Source organism: Vidua chalybeata, chromosome 8, assembly GCF_026979565.1.
Source record: "Vidua chalybeata isolate OUT-0048 chromosome 8, bVidCha1 merged haplotype, whole genome shotgun sequence".
NCBI lineage: Eukaryota > Metazoa > Chordata > Aves > Passeriformes > Viduidae > Vidua > Vidua chalybeata.
The window spans coordinates 29,025,194-29,046,793 of record NC_071537.1 but is presented as its reverse complement, the minus strand read 5'-3'; the positions used below and the strand labels follow the sequence as shown (position 1 = coordinate 29,046,793).

The following is a 21,600-nucleotide window of genomic DNA, read 5'->3' as shown; positions in this document are numbered from 1 at the left end:
TCAGAGAGCAGTTTTACCTCCCCATCTTTACTGATGGATTTTAATTTGAAGAAAGGCAATGTAGCAACTTCTTGATCTGGAATTCAGCTGGACAACATTTCCATCATACTTCCCATATTTATAGCTGGTATCCCTACTCACTTCTCTCCTGCAGATCACTAAATACCAAATGTTGATTTCTCTCCTGCTTTTGTGCAGATTTTTCCCACCCATGTTGGCCAGACTTCTGAATACAGTTTCTCTGCAGGCCTGGCCAGTGCCTGTCAGCTGCTGCTGTGGATATCCTGCTGGTCTCAAAGCAAATGGAACTGTGTAGCACAAATTCCCAGTCCTACTTCAGAGCACTTGGGGGCTTTTTTCCAAGAACCATCTCAATGCCCTGGATTACTGGCTGACACCCTTAGTTCACTTTTCTGTCAGGAGTCAGGAAATGGAATGGATTCACCTGTTAGTCATGTGAAGGTTTAGTTCTTAAAAGCTGGAAGCTTTGGCAACAGCCTTGAAAATAGTGAAGCCACGTGACAGATGTGTCAGCTATGTCAGTGTCTGTCATACAGAAGGAACAAACAAAATCTGTACTGGCTTCAAGACTGAGCTGGTAACTTGTGTCCCTCTTGATACCAGCTTGTTATTGCATCTTCTACCTGAAGCTATTCTAATATGAATTGTTAATTTTAATTATTCCCATGCTAATAGAAAGGATTTTATTAAAAAATATACCACTCATCATTTACAAATATAATTTCTTACCCCCTTATGAAAAAATGGAAAATTATGCATTGGAATGACACTAGCAAGTGCAATTTTTCTTTCATATCTCTTTTTTTTTTGCTAATGAATCTAATCTTCAAAGAGAAGTAATGGCATGATTTTCTCCAGGGAGCCAACAGCCTAAAGGAAGTTATGTACTTGGTAGTCATCACTTACCTTCCCCATCAGGGGAGCCCTTAGCAGCCTGGACTCTCACCCATTATGCTGGCACTTGCTCTGGCAGCCATCAAGAATATTTGCAAATGAGACAGAGGGAAGGTTTTAAAGAATGGGGTTCCTAAAATAATAAGCATTTTTGATTCTCCTTTTTCTACACTGTCTGGTTGCTTTATGCATGTGAGGCTAATTACTCTCATTTGTGGACAATAGAGCTAACAGCAACAAAGGGATGTTTTAAAATTCTAACAAACCCCTACTAATACACTACTTGTGTACCCTTTTAATCCAAATTGCTCAGTAGAACATGGTCATTTCACCATGATGTTACTAGAGCTTTAGTAATTCCTGCTTTTGATAACCAGTAGTTAACATGCAAGTACAAGTTTTAAAAGGATCTTCATGTTCTTTTTAGTTTAGCTGGGATCGGGATGACTTTTCTAATGTTTAGAAGTCTGTGTCTGCTGATTTTTTTTTTGCTGATCTTCTGCTTGTTTCGAGACGACTTTCACGGAAGTGTTTTCTTCTTTGTGCAGTTTCCTGGTTAGTTTTATGGTGGATGCACGCGGGGGCTCCATGAGGGGCAGTCGGCACCATGGCATGAGGATCATCATCCCGCCGCGGAAGTGCACGGCGCCCACCCGCATCACCTGCCGCCTGGTCAAGAGGCACAAACTGGCCAGCCCACCACCCATGGTTGAAGGAGAAGGATTGGCAAGCCGGCTTGTAGAAATGGGGCCAGCAGGGGCACAGTTTTTAGGGTGAGTTGTTCTGTGAGTTTAATTGTTTATGCTCATGTCGCACTTTTCGTTCCCTTTATCCTGTGGATCTAAGTAGTTGAACATTGACTCTCCCTCATCCGAGCTCGTAGCACAGGCTACTTAACTTAAAACATTAAAAAAATGCCAACCTGCCATTCCTTCTGTAAAGAACCCTTGCATTTTAAGGAGAGTTTTGCCTCTTTGATGACTGCAGGATGGAGGTGAAGGTAAGGAAACCCATGGGAAGGCCAGGTCCCATCCCCATCTATTCATGCAACCCTGCCTTTGAAGTCAGGAGGTGTCACACACTGAAAACCCAGAGCAGGTTTTGACCCTCCTGCTTGTAGAGTATTTAGAGAAACAGCACTATCACAAAGAATTGTCTAGAGACACCCACAGGGACCCAGATACTGAGCTCTGTTCCCAGCATGTGCACGGCTCCCTCTGGAGTTGCTGGGAGCTGCCTGTCTCTGTCTTGTGGAGCCAAACCACTTGGAGTGACGGTGGAGCACCTGCTGTGGAGTGGTGGTACAAGTAGTACCAGTGCTAGGAACTGACTGTTTTTAAAGCTTAAAATAGGGGAAACAATCCACTATGATGTGGCCTTTTTTTTCCTAATTATAAATTTTGTTCATTACCGTGAGTGGCACCCTGGTATAAACTGCTGGTTCTGTCGGGAATGACAGCTTGTTCCTAATTTCCCCTTCTCGTTTCTCTTCCTGCTGCATGGATGTTATTCAGTAAACTGCATCTTCCTAAAAGTCCTCCCCCTCTAAATGAGGGTGAGAGCATGGTTAGCCGAATCCTGCAGCTTGGTCCACAAGGAACAAAATTTATTGGGTAGGATATGTACGGAAAAGATACAGAATGTCTACAGTTTTTCTTTTGTTTCCAATTTTTTGTTAATCCCATTATTTTCTTTAAGTTTCCTAAAACTTTCAGTTGATTTATGTCACTGAAAGAAAATCATAGTGGCTTGATTTAATATAGCTCTGCTATTACCTTGTGCTTATAGGCATGTAAAATTCACTGCCAGCATTCTGCTTTCATAACTTCTGTGCTTTTGTAATTCTTTAAATTTGAAGTGTTTCTACTGCATTAAATACATTTTAATACACAGTGGCAGTCCTTTAAGTTGAACCCTGTGGTAGAGAAGGTATTTACAGGCCTCAAGTGAGACTGCTTTGGGAAGAGCATCTGTAAAATGTGATCACATAAAGTCCAATATTTATGAAAGACTATTCAGAAAAAAATGTTATCAAGTGAATGAATTGATTCAGCAAGATTGGAGAAATACTAGCCTTTTCAACCTGCAAGAGGCATCTTGTTAAAATAAATTTACAAAGAGAAGTATGCTACCCAAAGGGACCGCTGTGTATAGTCTAAACATGTAAGGATGTTTCCGTATGTTTTTGACTGTTGTTTTCAAACCATATTGTGAAATTTATTGCATTGGGTTTTCAAAATATTGGTGAGTGTTTGGTGTTCCAAACCTGTTCAATACCTTCTCACTGAGTATTCTTGTTAAATGTCATGCACAAAATTGTGTAGTTTCTAAATATTTACAGAGACAGTATCTGAAATATTGGCCTGCAAAGATTGTACTACAGCTTTAGTTTTCAGCTTGTGCTCTTTTTGAACTAGAGAGTAAATATCTTAAGCAATGTATTTGAATTTTTGGTGTTTTCTTGCTGTACACAATGGGAGAGAGCAGCTACATTCCTGGTTTTTTTTTTTGTTAAAGGACTTGAGACTTGAAAAATAGACTGGGTGTTCCTAAAAGCATCTAATATATATATTAATTAAACTATTTTTATTATTTTCATGGGGAAAAAAAGACTAACTCTTCTCCCTGGGAATTTAATGTGCAAACTGGGCCTCAAGCTAGTTCGTTTTTCCCCATGATGGCTGTTGTGATTTCATGCTCAAGTGATGGATTGGTTAATGCACCCAACACCTGGCAGATGTACAGTACCACAGAAATGCTGCACCCTTCTCCCATCATGTGATGCTGCTTTTGACCAAGTTGTTACAAAGCAGTTAAACCCTTTACAACCTCTGTAGGAAAATAATGATACTGTCTATTTAAATGTCTTAAAGCTGCATAATCCATAAATGTTCACTTACTGTGTGATTTCAGTCGGTTTGTCTTAGCATACTTTAAAATGCATATCCTGCCTGTGAAGTGTTTGGCAACAGTGTCTGTTTTGTTGAGGAATGGCACATGAAGTGAATGGTGGTTTCTGTTGGTTGTTCATACAAACTGTTCAGTAATGCACTTGCAGTCCTCTGTTGAAGGTACCTTGTCTGGTGACATAGGTGTATTATTAACCATCCTCTCATTCCCTTTCCTTCCCCCAAAAATGTTTGACAGTAACTAATATAAATGTGGTCATGATGTTGTTCAACCCAGGGAAGTCCATTCTGAAATGATCTAACGACTCCCTGGTGATGCTTGCTGTGCAGAAGTTGCAGCTGTGATGCTGGGCATGAGAACCAGAAAGTGGAGCTAAAGAAAAAGTATTTTATTTCACAGGAGCTGCATCAACAGAGAGCCAGGGAGAGCTTTGAAAACTATGGGACTTAGTTTGAAGTTCAAAATCTGCATAAATGCATGGTTCCTGTTACAGTCAGTGGCTGTTGCATGCACTGGGATAGACAGAATGCTTCTGAACTGACTTTGTCCCTTCAAACTCTCTGAGCCGAATCCAAACTTTGACGATGCTAATGCCAGCTAAAAGTCAGCAGTGCTGTGTGTGCTGGAGGCAGGTTGGATCACCTACACCCTGGGATAAATGAGCAAGGAGAACTCTCCTTACTAAAAGTTGTCACTTTTTTTTTTTTTTATGGAGGCAGATATTTCAAAAGATTTGCACTAAAAACAAACTATATATTAGTATTTTTGATTTATCCATTAATATAGTTTAAATGATTAAGGATTGTGCAGCTTTGGCAATTTTAAAAGCATTTTTACTGTAACAGTGTTAACTATTAAAAAATGACTGTAGCGTTCTTAAGGACCTATGGGAAATTGAGGGCAGTGAGGAAATATAGGGTTAAAAATAACATGGTTCCTTTTTCCCTAGCCCTGTCATAGTGGAAATCCCGCATTTTGGATCAATGCGAGGCAAGGAAAGAGAACTGATCGTGCTCCGAAGTGAGAACGGTGAAACGTGGAAAGAGCACCAGTATGACAGCAAACATGAAGACTTAACTGAAATACTAAATGGCATGGACGAAGGTAAATATTTTCTCAAAGCTTTAGCCTTGCCTTTGTGAAGGCTTGCTAACACGGGCTGACTAAAGCAAACTAAAACAGTGCAGGGGATGTCTGACTTCAGGGAATGCAGTGTGTGTTCCTTATTAAACTGATGGAAAGAGCGTAAGGAGAAACTGTTCTGCAGTGGCCTGGAGACATCCTGAAATGAGTGGTGAATTTTGGTCTGAAGTCTTGCCAAGTTTAAGCAGAGTTTGCACAGTTGCTTTCCAGCATGAATTTGAGAATAACACCCAGCTGGAGGTACACGTGTCTCTGCTGCTCAGGCAGGGCCACGGGAAGGTCATTCCAACCCAACGATGAAGTGTAAATATCAGCTCTATAGGGGCCTTCCCACAGACACAGAGCTTGGCCCCTAGAGCATTCTTATTTCAAATGGTGTTGTTAGAGATTGCCTCCCACAAGTACACAACCTGCCTTCCTGATGCCCATCTGGGAAGTCTGGCTCCCTTGTTTTGCTTGTGCATTGCTGTTGATGTGAGAGTCCCTGAAGATGAGGGGACCCAGCTGTACAAATCCATCAGGAGATGCTGTCACAGATGGTCCCTGAAAATAAATCGTGGGCAAAGCCAGGCTGTGGGGCTGCAGTGATTCCTTGGCACCACTGCTTTTTTTTCCTAGCAAGCATTTTTCAATACTTGGGCTGATAAACCATTGCTCAAGCTCTTTGCATCTGAGTGTGAATGAAACAGTTTTTGGTGTGAACTTAGGTTTTGTGGAAGGGTTTATCCACAGGATTCTCCCTGGATAACCTCCAGTAAGTCGAAGTGTGATAGGCTACAAGCTGCAGGAAAGTTCTTTCATGATCAGCAAAAGCATGTGAAGGGAATGATGGGGCTGTGGATGGCAGCTCTGGGAGGTATCTGTGGGGGAGCCCTGCCTTTGATTTCAGCCTCTCCTGGTTTGATGAGGGCAGCCTCAGCAAAGGGCATGCCTTGGGAACGTGGAGAGTTGTGCTGTTGTGAGGGTCTCCCTGGGCATCTGAAATACAGCACTTTTGCCAATTTTCTGACCTTCTGGGAATGGGGACAACAGGAAAGGCTTCACTTTGAAGTATTTGAACTGCACCTGAGCTTGTACAAACACAAAGCAACAGCAAGGATCTGGTTGCTTTGTGATGATCTATTGTGGCTATTTATTTCAAAATAAATGTAATAGAACCAACCAGACAGGAGGGCAGAAACACTGCAAATGTTTTGCCAGTGGGTTTGGAAAAATAAAATAAACCTCGTCACTGAAGGGTACCTAAAAGCAGTGGAACAGGCAAGAGATGGACATGGTCCAGGATAGTATGGCTTGGGGAATTATGATTGCTGCAGGATTGAGTGCAGTAGTTGCAGCCTTTGAAAAAGAAAAATCTCACCACTGCCCCTCCTTCTCTGCACACTGGCATGGGAGGAGAAGTGATGATTTGGTATTTGGGTGAAGTAGTGGTGCCTTGACAGGGGTGAGGCAGTCAGCCCTGATCAGCAGCTTGCTTATTTGTTTCATGTGCTTTTCAAACTGAGCTTAGTTTGATTTGGGGATAGGAAATCTGGGCACAGAAATACTGTTCTGAAGTGCTGCTGCTTGCAGCACTTACGAAAGAGCTCACATATGGATAAATTAACAATTTACAGAGACAAGCTCAATAAATAAAAATACTTTGAGAGAGGTGGACCTGAAGCCCTCAGTACTTAGAGCCTAAAATAATAAGTTTCACAATATGGAGCCACAGGACAACTTTCTGATCTACTGAGGGTTTCAGGTGGCACTTCCCTTCTGGGGAACTGCTGTTTGAGGTTGGTGGGTGTAAGTGCAGCCAAATAACCAAATAATCGCACAAAGTATGATGGACATTATCCTGTTAGAGTGAAAATATTTGACACCTTAAAAGCCAAACCTCAGGAATGGCTTTTACAAATCCAGGCAATAATTTATGAGAGGAAAAGGAGAAAAATACTGCAGACACATTCACTGTAGTGATTATTTGTTCAGTTTGTTTTAGCTTAATCCTTCTCTATCTAGGAAAGCAAAAAAACCCCAAAAAAATCAAAACAAAACAAAAAAAAACCACCCACCCTGCATTAAAGTAGTGCAAGGGTTTTGACAAAATTCCACTCTAGTTAAATCACACCTTTGCAATGTAAAAGGTCTTCCAAGCAATGACCAAAAAAAATACAAATTTGTAGACTTGAGTGGGTTGGGTTTTTTTAACTTTTTTTTTTTTTTTTTTGGGTTTTAAACTCTTAGTGTTTTGTTAAAAAATACCGCAGTCAGACTTGGCTCAGGAGGAGTATCTTGCATCACAGAAGACATAACTTTGGAAAAAGTTTTATTCCAGGTATGAACTCTGGAGGCAGAAGCAAGCTTTAATTTAAATAAAAAGCAGCCACATAGTCATTTAGAGAAATTTAGTGTGTCTTTGCAGGAAAACTCGTCTGCATAATCATCTCTAAGTGCCAGGAGGTGCTGCAGGAGTGCCCATTTTCTGTTAAAGGCAGCTTCTCTGTCAAACCTGCTGTGATCACAAGTCCTTTCCTACCCGTGTGGTGAAGGAGGGCAATCAGACCTTTAGTGCAGCTCCTTAATAGGCCGAGCTTTAGCGATGCAGTTTGCTGCTCTGTTGGGTTGCTCTGTTCTACTCTCCCCTTCAGCCAGCAGGGATGAGAGCAAGGACATCCCGGCCCCCGTGGGCACTGCCAAAACCTGCTCTGCGCTGGAGCAGCACCATCTGCTGGGAAGCCTCGTCCTAGACCCCAGATAATCCCGGGCAGGAGGCATCGCCCCAGGGCTGGTGCACGATTAGATAACAGCAGAACTTTGGGATTATTATCATGAGAGAACAATGAACCATGATGTAAAGAGCCTGGGTTTTTTTGGTGCGGTCAGGTTTCTGCTTAAATAGGTTTTATTTTAAGGATGGTGCTGTACTTAGGCAAATACAGGGAACTTGGCGTTTTTAGGAGTAGGAGGAGTGAGGCTACAAACACAAGGGGAGCAATTCACACTTCTTGGCCACATTACATTTATTTATACTTGAATCAAACAAAATATATGTATTTTTGGAATTTATTATTTTTTTAGGAAGACGCTCTCTGCCTTGAAATTGGTAAATACATCATGTTTTCAGACAGGCTCCTTTTATAGATAACTTCTGTTTGCTTTTAACATTCCTTCACCCTTTAGAGGTAGCTGTAGACAAATTGTGGGCACAAATGCACACACAGGGGTAGCTGATCTTTTAAAAGTTATTTGCAAACTAGTGAGTGAGCCAAGAAATGCAAATGCTTGTGGCTGCAGTAAGCTTGCAGCTGCACAGTGTGGTTTCAGATGGGAAGCCGGAGTTTTTACATAACTGAATCGAGAGATCAAACCAGAGTGTGACCTTGTTTATGCTTGAAGTTTAAAATACCACCATAAATCACTCTGCAGTGATTTTGCCACCTTTCCAAGAAAAGTTTTTAAACATATTGCTGTTAAACTGTATGTTGTGAATGGCAAGATAAAAGACTACACAAAAATAGGCATAAAGGATATTGCCTTGTTTGGGGTGAAGCATCCTTGTGGCACTGTGTAATTATATGTGTGAAACACCGAGGCTGGGAGGGTGGGTCTCGCTACCAGCATCTTCCTGCCCTCAGTTTCTCCTTGTCCCTTGCCATGTGCTCTCCCTGCCTCCATCCCCCTGCTGGGTTTTTCTCCATGTGGAAGCTGCCTCCTGCTTGCCATGCTTTTAGTGCAGCAATTCCTCAATGGGCACATCTATGTATGGGGAAAACTGGGATCCTGTGCTCCCCCCACCCTGCGCTCTGGGCACTGTGACAAAGTCAGCTCTGCTCCAGCCAGGACTGAGGGAGGGTTGCACAACTCAGAGAGCTGTTCAGTCTGGGAGGTACAGGTGAGATTTGCTTTTTCAGTGCTAGCAAAATTCTTTTGAGGCCCTGGCAAGGGAAACCAGATCCACACAAAGACACCTTGAAGCTCATGAAACAGCCAGGTGTTCTGTGACTCTATTTCGAGTCGGAAGATTCTTGCTCTGTGTTACCTTATCTGAAAGTAAAAAAAGAAAGGTATTAGATGTGGATGAACTTGATCCACAACTGCCTCTCACCAGAGAGAACTGGTGTGTTTGCTTTCCTTGACCTGAGACAACCCTCTTGACCTTGGAGGACATGGCTGGGTTTCTCTTCTCCAGTCCTGGAGCCTTAATGTTCATGTGGCAGCATGCAGCCCACGCTGTGATGTTCTTTTCCTGCCTCCTTCCCCTCTCTTCTCCATCACTCCTGTGGAAGGTCAGACACCAAACCATTGCAGGATAAGTGTACCATACACATGGGTGGCAGGAGAAGACTTCTGCACACATTATATTCACAATACCTTTCTCTTGCCTCACTAAAGCTGAGTGGCTGTAGGAGTTCTTGGCTGTTAGCACAAGCCTGGGAGACAGTGACATTGGGAGATTCTTCCCAGTTCTGCCACTAACCTTTCTGCTTTGCCTCTCCATGCTTTGCTATCCCTGTCTGCATGAGCGGGTGCACAGCATTACTTCTCTGTGGCTAAAACCCCCTTCCCTCCAAAACCCAACCATCTAACCAAAAAATGCTTCAAGGTTTATCATTGAAACACTCTGCCCAGGAATGAAGTGTCAGCAGCTGAGGGAAATAGTAATGATGATATCTCCCTCTGTAAAATGCATGAGGTGTGTTTGGGAAACGTGACCTCTCCCAGGACTAGTTTTCCCTGTTTCATTAATTCTGTCCTGCTAACACTGCATTTCTCAGGGCAGTGAGAGAGATGGTTTGATTGCTCATCATCTTTTTTTTTTTTTTTTTTTTTTTTTCTGTTAGAGGGCAACTTCATACAGAAGCTTACATATGTATTATCCAAACATAACCTCCCTATATATAGTCCAACTCCTCTCCATGCCTGACTGTTGCTCTGCCACTCTTATCCTCCCATCTTCCTCCTCTGAAGGAGAGTGCCTGCTAGGTTCTAAGGACTTGGAAATGTTCTTGTTTAAATCACTGTTTTTCTGCTTCAGGAGAATTTTAATTATCCTTCACCTCTGTGAGCATTTTACAGTGGGTTTTTTCTCTAGCAACAAACAGGAGATGATGAGGAATTACCAGTTAAGATGGATGATACCTGCCTGGGAGTTTAGGAATCCAGTTTGTCTCCTGCACAAGCCATTGCTTCCAGAAGCTGCAGGCAGAGTGACTAATTCATTAGAGGGCTTCAGATATCAATCTGTGAGTCAAAGTAAATGGAAGCTGACATTATGATAAGAAATTATCCACTTCTGGTAGGTACATATGATCCACAGCACCACTGTGAGATTAATCCAAACTATCCGCTGAATGTTTTAAAATGGAAAACTGACATTTTACCAAATTTGCATTCTAATTCTTTTGGAACTGTAATTGAGCTTACACGCTTAGAGGAGTAATATGTCTCAGTCACAAAGTATTTTACGCGTGTCTTTTGCCTTAGTATTATTTCTGGTCTTCCTGCTTTCTCTTGCTGGAGGTGATAAAAATGTCCTCTTTTGAGGAACAAACTTTATTTAGAAATTCCCTTTTTAAGGAGGAAAATAAGAGCTGAAATTGGTGGAGTGCTGCAATGAAATCAAATTACAAGAGACAAAAAGGCCAAGTTCAAGAAGTTACAAGGAGAAATGCATGACAGTTATATAATTATATCCATTTGTGTGTGGTGTTTATATCACAGGGATTTCACCAATGCATTTGGGGCACCAATGCAATATATATGCAAATACATATATATATATATGTGTATGTGTGTGTATATGTATACAGACACATAGCTGCAAAAGTCATTATATTTTTGTTGTATCACAGAGTTTTCTCCAGTGCATATATGAGGAAAACAATGTCATGTACTTACCTAATTAATAGGAATAGGTACTCTGTGCAAGTTTCTGAGCCCTGGTGACCCTACAAACTGGGAATGTGACTGAGAGCACTAATGGTCGATGACTTGACTCCGTTTCAGTTGTAGCTGAGGATGCGTTAAGGTTCTCTAGGAACTGAGGGGCACACTGCAGTTATTTTGGGACAGATAACCAAATGGCTGAAATCCTGATGTGGAAGGGAATCTTGCTCTTGGTTCACTGGAAGTGCTGGAAGACAGCTCTGTTGCTTCCACAGTTTCATGGAGAGCTTGGTGTCTGGTCAGGATTTTTTGGATGCCAGTCTGGGCAATAACTGTCTCAAGTGCCTCAGGTGGCCAAGCTCTGGATTGCACACCTGGCATGAAGGGAGATAAGTCATGAACTCACTGTGATCTCCTGTGGTTTTCTTTATGTCAGAACCATATGGGGGAAGAGGCTGGGAATAATTTGGAGCTATGTACAGAAAGATCAGATAGAAATAAGAGAGGGAAGAAGCCTGACTATCTTCTTCAGCTCTCCTTGGATTTCTATGCTGTGTGACAAACCTGTCGTTCTGTGGCAGCTATTCCTGCAGAGACTGTCACACCTGACTCCTTAGGTGTCCTAGCAAGTCTTTTTGGCTATTGCTGTTGGCCTTCATTGTCAAGATTTATACAGAAGTTCACAGAAAGAACAAAGCTTGATAATTGATAGCACTGAATGGCTTTTTTTTTACTGCTGTAGTAAATAAATAATAATAAACCTCCCAACCTCCTTAAGCATTTTAAGGCTTATTCAAAGCCCCAGATGTGTGTGGGACGAGCCTGGGCAGGGGATGCCTGAACGTTTTACCTGTCTTGTGCCCCCAGAGCTGGACAGCGTGGAGGAGCTGGAGAAGAAGCGGATCTGCAGGATCGTCACCAAGGATTTCCCCCAGTACTTTGCGGTGGTTTCCCGGATCAAGCAGGAGAGCAACCAGATCGGCCCCGAGGGCGGGGTGCTGAGCAGCACCACGGTGCCACGGGTCCAGGCCTCCTTCCCCGAGGGGGCTCTGACCAAGAGAATCCGCGTGGGGCTCCAGGTAAAGAGGCTTCAGTGCGGCTTCTCTAAGCGCACCTGTCTTGATGCACGAGGCTGGAAGCTCCAGAGCTTCCAGGAGCTTACGCTGCTCCTTAGCAGTGGGTTGTGACAAGGGGCTTTTTCACACCTGTGCTCTGAGTTGGCACGAGTCTGCCCAGACACGCTCAGTGTCCCTCAGGCACAGGTGGTGCACAGTCCTTGTCCCTGTGGCACAAGCCCAGCTCCCCTTGGATCACCTCCGTGATTATTGCTTAGCATCCCAGGAACGGAGAGAGGAAAGCAAAGAGCTGGAACCATCACAGCCCCAGCAACTCTACAGCCACTGTGCAGGCCCCATCTCCTGTGGCAAAGCAGCAGCTTGTGAATGGGGTCACTGGGCTGCCCTCTGCCACGGGAATGTGTTTGGTAGGGATTACATGCAGCTGTTTGCCAGCTGTTACTGGGTCAGAAACCTCCCATGTACATCTGCTGTGTCTTAGGACATTCACCACTGGCATTTCTAGGGGTGAAATCTGGGAAGAGCATATAGCTTAAATTCTACTTAAACTAACTGCAGAGGAAGTGGAGAAATAATCCGTAGGAATAGGAGGCATCTCTGAGTTCAGTTAGTTATCACTTAAAATTCCCTTAATAGTATGATATGTCTCATGGGTTCATGAAAAAGAGATGCTGGTTTGAATTGCAGTTCTTGAAATTCATGCTGAAATATTTCTGTTAAAGATATTTCATATCTCAAGATGATTAATCTTGAGAAAATGGAATTTCTGCTGCTCTGGTTATACAGTTGCCTTCCCAGAGCTCTCCAGTGTGAGGGAAGTATGACAGCTCTGCATGCAGTGTTGTGACTGCTGAGACTGCAGTGTAACTTCATGTTCTCTGCATATCAGTGCACTCTGCAATTTGAATAATAGCAAGTCATGGGTCAACCTGATTGAAACAGACTTGAAAGTTTAAAAAAATTAAAATAAAAAGACAAATGGATGCAAACTCCCATTACCATGTGGGTCACTTTTGACTGTAGAAAATGTGGAATTTACCTATAAATCTTTTGTAACTTCATGCATTCTTTATGATTTTGACTCAAACAAGTATTTCTTTCTAATAATCATAGGAAGCACTGAGTACAGAGGTCAGTTGGAGTGCAGTGTTCCTCAAGAGCATGAATCTGTGTTTGGCAGAGATGTAAGAATTGTCTATCACCTCCAGGTGACAGTGTCTAGTCCTCATTTCTCAAGTGAAAAATAGGCCTGTTTTTGCATTTTTAAATTGTACGTAATGTCATTAATCACTGTAAATTAAGAACAAAACCAAACATGCTCTGAAAAACTCTCAGCAAATACTGCAGGGAACCTTCTGAGATTTATAATTTAGCCTCTACCATTTAGTGATTACGAAATCAGAAGTAAGTTGTTGAATAAGAACTAAGCATGAATTTCACTAATAATCACCCTTGAGAAGGCTTCCTGGGGGAAAAAAAAAAGATCTACAGAAAATATAAAGAAAACAGAATTACCATTTTAGAAAATAATTCTGCATGTCTATAAACAATTTGCAGCTCTAGTTTAAGTATGTTCCCCATGTTGACAGGCTCAACCAGTTCCAGAAGAGATTGTCAAAAAAATCCTTGGAAACAAAGCAACATTCAGTCCCATTGTCACTGTGGAGCCAAGAAGAAGAAAATTCCATAAGCCAATAACCATGACAATTCCTGTGCCACCTCCATCAGGAGAAGGAGTAACCAACGGGTACAAAGGAGACACAACTCCCAGCCTTCGACTCCTATGTAGCATTACAGGTTAGAGAAAATCCTGCTCGTTGCCAAGGTTTCTGTGGCAGCAGCTCTGTGCTCACTCTCACTACTCTTGCTTTCCAGTAAGGGAACCTTGGTGTGCTGGGCCCAGATCAGCTCTCCTGAGCAAAGCCAGCTGAGGTTATTTCCAAGGCTCCCACTGGTTCCCTGAGCTTTGTATCTGGTCCCATTGTAAAACAAATCTCCCAACACATGTTAAATTTCAGTCTTGAAGAATTTCAGTCTTGGTTATTAAACATGCTTGTCAGTAACAGTAGCTTGCAGAAGTGATTCTGTCCTAGCTGATATCGAGGGGGGTTGCTGTTGACTTGTAGGTATGTCCTTTGCTTACATCTCTGTTTTTTGGTGTGACGTGTGACGCCATGTAGCATTGTTGATGCTCCATGATAACAGAACTCATCTGTTGGAGAACATTAATGTCTAGGCTCTTTTTCTGTGTGTGGAGACATTCTTTATGCAGTCTGTGTGTGTTTAGTGTTTGAAAGGAGATCTCCCTGGTGTGTGTTTGCACAGGAGGCACTTCGCCTGCGCAGTGGGAGGATATCACGGGCACCACTCCGCTGACGTTTTCGAACGACTGTGTCTCCTTCACCACCAATGTTTCTGCCAGGTATGGGAGCAGACCCTGCCAACTGCACCTCAGGAGTGCCTTCCCTTGACCAACACCGTGCCTGGCTGGGAGGCTGTGTTTTGGCTTTCTGGAAGCCTTTCACGAGGCTGACGAAGCGGTGATGGCCCAGATGCTGCTTTGTCACTGCCTATCAGCGTCCCACACACCCAGGGCTGCACACAAAGCTCTGGCCTGGCTGTGACAGAGGCTCCTGGCAGGCACACAGACTCTTCCTCTGAAGCCCTGCCACACAGGGCTTTGGTTTTTCTGTAAATGGCAACAGAAAGGGAAAGCTTAAAATGTTCATCCCATTAAAAAAAAAAAATCCAGGGATTCATAAAAATGTGTTTGTTTAAAAATCTAGTGTTTAATTTCTGTCTGTGGGCTTTTTATTTGAAAATTATGTTAAATTGCTCTCACAAAAATATATTTTGCAAAAAATTATGAGTTGAAATTAATCTTGACGGACTTCATGGACTTACATGCTGACTGGAGGCATTTAACAGGATCTGTACAAATCATGTATCCTAGTGAAGAAAATGCAAGGTAGAGAGTTTACCTATCAGTAAATGACATTGCAACTATAAAAACCTTTATGAAAAGAGAGAATTGCTCAAAAAGCAAATATGTCAGAGCTGAAATAGTGTGGGAAAGACTGATACAAAGTATAAATAATTTATAATTTGTATCACACATGTCTTCAAACTCTTGATCATAAGATGAGAAAATAACAATATAACACCTGTCTCTGAAGACTTCACCATGGGCATATTTGTTTCAGCCTGAATGGGAGATGTGATTTGCTGTGTGTGTTATTAAGGTGTTTTAGCAAATCAAATGTATAGTGAAGTATCAGCACATTACAATGTACATTGTGTGTGGTCACAAGAAATTAAATTTCCCCAGTTTGACTTCAAATGTGCCTTCAGATGGATAGCTTTATGAGACACTGGTGTGAAAATGGTTAGATAAGTATGTCAACATTTCATTGCCAGGTATTCCCATTTTTGGGTAGTTAAACCCATACTGAGAATAGAAGGAAAATTACAGCTCTGGCAATTCTGCAAGGACAGTACACATGCAAAATGACCAAGGATACAGGACATAGTTTCTCTTTAAGCCTTAAGCAATTGTTGGAGCGTAGTGAAAAGTTGATTTAATGCTTTACTTTTTCCCACTCAGATTTTGGCTTGCAGACTGCCACCAAGTACTAGAGACTGTTGGGCTGGCAACACAGCTTTATAGAGAATTAATATGTGTTCCTTATATGGCAAAGTTTGTGATATTTGCCAAAATGAATGACCCTGTGGAATCCAATTTGCGCTGCTTCTGCATGACTGACGACAAAGTGGACAAAACTTTGGAGCAGCAAGAGAACTTTGAGGAAGTTGCAAGGAGCAAAGACATTGAGGTACATTCCTTGCAGCTGGCTCCCTCCTTGTTGGTGGGCAGTGTGTTTTCCAAGTAGCAGCAGCTCCTGCAAAAGCCACGACAAGCCCTGTTAAATAAATAAAGGTTCACAGCAAGGCTGTGGCATGAAACTTCTCAAAGGAAGAACAAAACAGGGCAAGACTGGAGGAGCATGAGGACTTGTGGGTGCCCCAGCTCAATCTGCAGTGGGGTTTGCCCTCGCTGCTGTCAAGTAGCCCTATCTGGGCTTTGCAGACAGAGGGAATTCCTTCTCATTGGCCCTGCAGGCACACAGACATGAGTAGGACTGGCTTGTGGTGAAATCACAGTCACTAACTTATTATTTCTTGAAGAAAATTACACAATCTTACTTTAGAAAAGCCAATCAGGTGGTTCGTGGTTTTCCAAACCGCCTGTACTCATAATACCTTGCCATAATGCACAGTGATATTCTAATTTGTTGTTGAATGTAACCAAGTGGGGACTTGTGTTAAACTCAGGAACGATGATGGGGGAAATAATGATGTTTATATGCATGAATCTAATATTAAAAGAGGTTTTATTGACTTTTATTTCTTGCTTTGATAGGTTCTTGAAGGAAAACCTATTTATGTTGATTGCTATGGAAATCTGGCCCCTTTGACTAAAGGAGGACAGCAGCTTGTTTTTAATTTTTATGCTTTCAAAGAAAATAGACTGCCATTTTCTATCAAGGTAAAAGAAAAACTAAATAAATTATCCTATTGCCTTCCTCCCTTCCAACAGTCCCTCTTCCCTTCTTCACCCCTATAGGACTGACTTGCCCCTGGGATGTAGGTGTAGCTCTTTAATATGTGAATAACATGGAGAGGGTGCTTTGCTTGGAGCCACAGCAGAGCTGCTGGCAGATCTGGGAACAGATACCCATTATATGGATTCACAACCTTTTGCTAAGACCATATCTCAAATTGGAGCCCAAACATATTTACCAGGAGATCACAATTTCTGAGGGGTTAAGCAAAGGAGATGCATTCAATAACATCCTGTACTGCAGAGCAGCCTTCAGAAGGTGTGTGCAGGCTGTTCATCTCTAAATGGCCAGGAATGGTGCTCACTTTCCTTAGCCTTGTCACAGCTGCCCTGCTGGAGAGGTTGTTAAGCATTTTGGTAAACACAAGAACAAAACATGGCAGAATAAAATTGAAGTGAGCAGACAGTGCCTGTCAGTAATATTCCAGTATGAAACTCTCACTCAACACCTTGTCTTGCATGGATTTGCCATCAGGGACCATCAGGCTGACCTAACTCTTTCACAGTAACACATTTTCTCTTTTAGCACCTCAGGCTGAGCTCTAGCTTGGTATTATTCGTCTTTACACACTAGAAAGCTCCTTGTAAAAAGAAATTCTGAGAACCATTCCAGGAACCTCCTCTAGGACTCTGAATTACTATATATTATTATGATGAAGCACAATTTCTTTTTTAGGTAAGAGACACCAGCCAGGAACCCTGTGGTCGATTATCATTTTTGAAAGAACCAAAGACTACAAAAGGACTGCCACAAACAGCTGTTTGCAACTTGAATATCACTCTGCCAGCACACAAAAAGGTACTTGTTTGGAAAAGTAAACATTTTTCTTAGGGTTGGGTTGGATTTGTTTTTGTTCCTTTCGTTTTTGTCTCTCTCTTTTTTTTTTTTTTTTTTTTTTTTCCTGCTAGTCATAAAGAAACCTTGTGAAGTGTCAGTAAAGAGAATGCTTTGGAATATGATAAAGGCTTTTAAAATGTATGTTTTATTGGTTTCTTGTATGTAGAACGCTTTTAAAGTCTCTTGTTACTGTGGTGTCAAGTTCCTATAATTTTTACGATTCTGTTTACAGCTCATGCTTCAGCCTGCAAGTCATAGGTTTATGCTTTCAGTAATGTCACGTGTTTATTTGCATTGGATGTAAGATTTTTTTTTTCTTTTGTGTTGACATTTTGGATTTGCTTTGCCTTATAAATCAGCTTGCATTTTGTGCTCCCAATTTGGTCCTTTTCATATCCTGATATTCTTTTCCCTGCTGTCCATTATAATATTCCTTGTCTCTGCAATGCATCTTGGGACCAAAAGGAAACAGAGTCAGATCAAGATGATGAGGTAATATAAACACTGTCTTCTGTTTTTATTTCCTTCAGATTTAGTGAAGAAAAGTAGTATGTTATAGAACAAAACAAACAACTATTTTTAATGGTGGCGTTGAAATGATACCTACAGAAAAATAACCATATCCTCAACTTCTGATAGGCTGTTGTAAAACAGTAGAGCCGCACAAATATGGAAAACCCCATGATTATAAGTTATGAAATTAAACCAAGCACTGAATAAAAGCAGTCTAAAATTTAACTATTTTTCTTGTGAAAAAGGATATCTTTATGACTATCAGACCAAGTCAAATTTTGGCAAAATCAAGGAGAGTTTAGCGGATAATATTTTACCTCTTGGGGTAACACTGACACTGCTATGGTAACTTGTATTTCTGAGAAGGAAAAAGGTACTGCTGAGGACACAGTAGTGACCTTTAATATCTTACCTCTGTAAATAAACTAGATTCTTTCAAAAAAAGTAAACCAGCCAAGACCAATTTCTAAATATTGTGTTCAAATCTATTTTCAAATAAACCTCAGATATTTGCAGCTTAAAAACCTACTGTTTCATGGAAACTGCAACATTAGATTGTCAGAAAACTGAGTGGGTTTTACTCATTAGAGGTAGTTAGAGATGAGATCATCTTGTAAAAGAAACTACATAGGTCTTTCCAATTTACCTAGCAGCATTTTTTTTTTTTCTCTTCCTGGTGGCAAATAAATAGCAGTTGTCACCTGCTGGTTAGAGCAGCTAAAAAAACCCACAAACAATGCAACCCAAAACATTCCTTACATGTTAAAAAATAACAATAGCAAAACTATCACTTTACCTCCACAGAATTTGTTTCCAATTAGTTATTATATAGCTATAATAATAGCTCTCTTTCTAAACAAACTGTATTTTTAGCCACATACTCAAGTGGGTTGATCTCTGAAGGACTATTAATATTAAAGAGACCACACTAACAGCTATCGCACTGAACGCAACAACTTATGAGGCAATTTATTAGTTAACAAGAGTAGTCTGCTTTCTAATCCACATCTTTGCATTTTGTGCATATTAAAAAATCCCCTCCCATGCCTTTTTTTGTCCTTAATGTATTCACTTTAAAGCCCGTTGTACATTGTGGTGTGTGTGCTTTCGGGACAAATTAATCTGCGGGGCAATACTCAGTCGGTCACTCACTCTTATGAATGTTTTGTCTGTACCTGTAGTCTTTTGTGTTGACCTCCTGTTTCTAGCCAAAGGTGGTTTATTTTACAGAGAATGAGCAATATCACGCCATTTCTAGTAGTGTGAAGCAGTTTATTAAGTGATAATGCAATAAGACAGTATGGAGATACTTTAAGGCAGGATAATGAGCTGCTTCTGCTATCTCAGCTCTTCTACCTCACAAGCAGAGGAATGAACCTGAGGGCTCACTTTAGGGTTGCAGTCCCTCCCTGCTTGCTCCAGAAGGGTGGTCACTCACAGCAGGTTTCTGTGCAGCCACGCTCCCTGCTCGGCAGTGCCTGGCACTCATCACACGGCACCCAGGAACAGAGGCTGGCTCTGCCCCCTCCCTGCCTGCTCGCCCAAATTCGGCTTCAGCATGCCACCCTGAAGCTGAATGGAAGCTTCCATTCTCCCTTGTGGGGTTGTGTGCCACGAAAAGCAGCCCATCCTGCTGAGGTTTGAGGACTGCTCTGTTCACACGGGGCAGTGATTCCCAAGGCCCTAAGTCCTGCTCTGTTTTATTGCAGACGGAGAAAGCTGACCGGCGCCAGAACTTCGTCTCCCTTGCTTTACGTAAGCGCTACAGCTATCTGACTGAGCCTGGAATGAGTGAGTTGCTCTTACCAAAGTACTAAACTGTGTAGATGTGATTGTTCATAAGAAGAGACATTTTTTCTATAAACGTTGTATTTGGTGTCATTCTGGGAAAAAAAAAAAAAGGAAAAGAAAAGAAAAACAAAAAAGCTGTCTAAAACGAAACTCTTGGATGGTCTGTGAACTCTTGTGTTGTGAGAGCTTGAAGAATCCTGACTGGCAAGTTATATGTGTTAGTTACGTAAAAATATAATAGTTTTTAAAAATGCAATGTAGTTCCAGAGTAGGAGGACTGCATATTGCTTTCAAAAAGAATCTCTTCCTCTCCCCTTTGAAACATTAGAAAGATGCTGTAGAATGGAATGTTACACAAAAATTCAGAAAGCCACTCAGATAAGCGCTTAAATGTTTAGATGTTTAGCCAAAATAGAGTCTCTCATATTTTATATTTTCCCTCTTCTTTCTCCTCCCCTTCCCTTTTTCCTCTGTTCCCTGCAGATGCTTTTTATTCCCTGGCACCACACATTGCTTCTTCCTAAACATGTGTTGTTCCCCTTGACCAGACCTGTGGCATTCCTTTCCTCCCCAGTTAAATACAATAATGTATTTGGCTTAGCTTTTCTTCCTCACTTCTCCTCTCTGAGGTCAGCTGCTATTGTTCTCCATTTCCAGGCTTTTTCTTGCCTTTTTTTTTCCACCCTTTTGACCTCTCAGTTGCTACCCTGCAACAGACCCTTTGATATAATTCCATAAAATCCATAGACAAACTTCATCGGGTCTTGGGAGTTCCCTCTGGATGGCTGCTGCTTAATTATCCTATAAGATCTGTGGCTTCTTTGGATCAGATGTGCTCCAGAATATGTTACACTTCTCAGGCCGGGAAGAAGACTTCAAGCATATAGCATCTGAAGAAGCTATCAGATCTGCTGAGACATCTTGATGGACTGTTAAGGTATTGTCACAGGCTTGATGGGAACTGAGAGAGAGGGAAAATGAAATTGCTGGACAGAAGGTTGATGACTGTGTATATCGCTCACAATGAATTCCCCCTCACTGGGCAGGGCGAAAAAAAGTCTTATTTATTCACCAAAGGTCCATTAAGTCTCATTCACAAGAAATTGTCGGACAGATTTTTTTTAGCTCTGCAGCTGCAAAAAGGAGCACAGAAGCAGCATCTTAAATGTCTCTGAATCTCTAATTTGACAGGCAAAAAAGAAGTTAGGAAGGCAGCCTGTGGGTTTGCTTGTCTCACTAGTCAGTTGTGACAGACGTGCTTGTGGTGGTGATGTGGGGTTCAGTAAAGACACGTCCTAACACTAACTGCTGAACAGGTTATTAGTTCTTTTCAGAATCATTTTGGGGTTTGTTTCTTGAACTCAAGACTCTATGAAGTACTGGTGACTGTTAGCAGTTACTGCTAATTAAATCTTCATAATAAATAATAGTATTTATAATATCTTCATAATAGTTGATTTAATGAAGTACATTTTGGGGAGTTTTTGGGGGTAGAAAAAAAGAAGTTTATTTCCACTTAAAAATATTGTAATAAGGAAAAGTAGGCATTTCTTGATTTAGCCTGTGCCAGTCAGGCCTAGTACTCAAGCTCTCTTCAACATAAATGTTCTTATGAAGTATCACTAGCCATCCACACTGACTTCTGGGCTTTGATTGGCTTCTATAGGACCAGCACATTTCTCCTTGCAGGATATGGACCTGTGGTGCACTGAATATTCATTATTTTATAGGAGCGTGTGTGCTGTAACAGTTCAGTGTTAGCCTTTTTGTGCTTCTTTCACTGTGAGTTACTGTCTGTCTATAAGACAGATGAAGCAGGTTTGACAAATCATTAGTGTAACTTCAGAGAAAGGTATGTTGAATAAGTTCTTTGGATATTTTAGCTCCATTTCTAATTGCAACTTCAAAGAAAAAAAAATTCC

General features: G+C 41.6%; 1 protein-coding gene across 1 annotated transcript in view; it reads left to right on the top strand.

Annotated features, from left to right (window-relative positions):
• Nucleotides 1-21,600, top strand: part of ANK3 (ankyrin 3) — a 306,368-nt gene that overhangs the window by 249,013 nt on the left and 35,755 nt on the right. Inside the window, exons 30-39 of the mRNA XM_053948490.1 lie at nucleotides 1,464-1,688; nucleotides 4,775-4,929; nucleotides 11,707-11,918; nucleotides 13,505-13,712; nucleotides 14,241-14,337; nucleotides 15,520-15,748; nucleotides 16,336-16,461; nucleotides 17,213-17,335; nucleotides 17,840-17,866; nucleotides 19,597-19,678. Of these exons, the coding sequence (XP_053804465.1) occupies nucleotides 1,464-1,688; nucleotides 4,775-4,929; nucleotides 11,707-11,918; nucleotides 13,505-13,712; nucleotides 14,241-14,337; nucleotides 15,520-15,748; nucleotides 16,336-16,461; nucleotides 17,213-17,335; nucleotides 17,840-17,866; nucleotides 19,597-19,678 (1,484 nt within the window). The remainder of the gene's footprint in view (nucleotides 1-1,463; nucleotides 1,689-4,774; nucleotides 4,930-11,706; nucleotides 11,919-13,504; nucleotides 13,713-14,240; nucleotides 14,338-15,519; nucleotides 15,749-16,335; nucleotides 16,462-17,212; nucleotides 17,336-17,839; nucleotides 17,867-19,596; nucleotides 19,679-21,600) is intronic.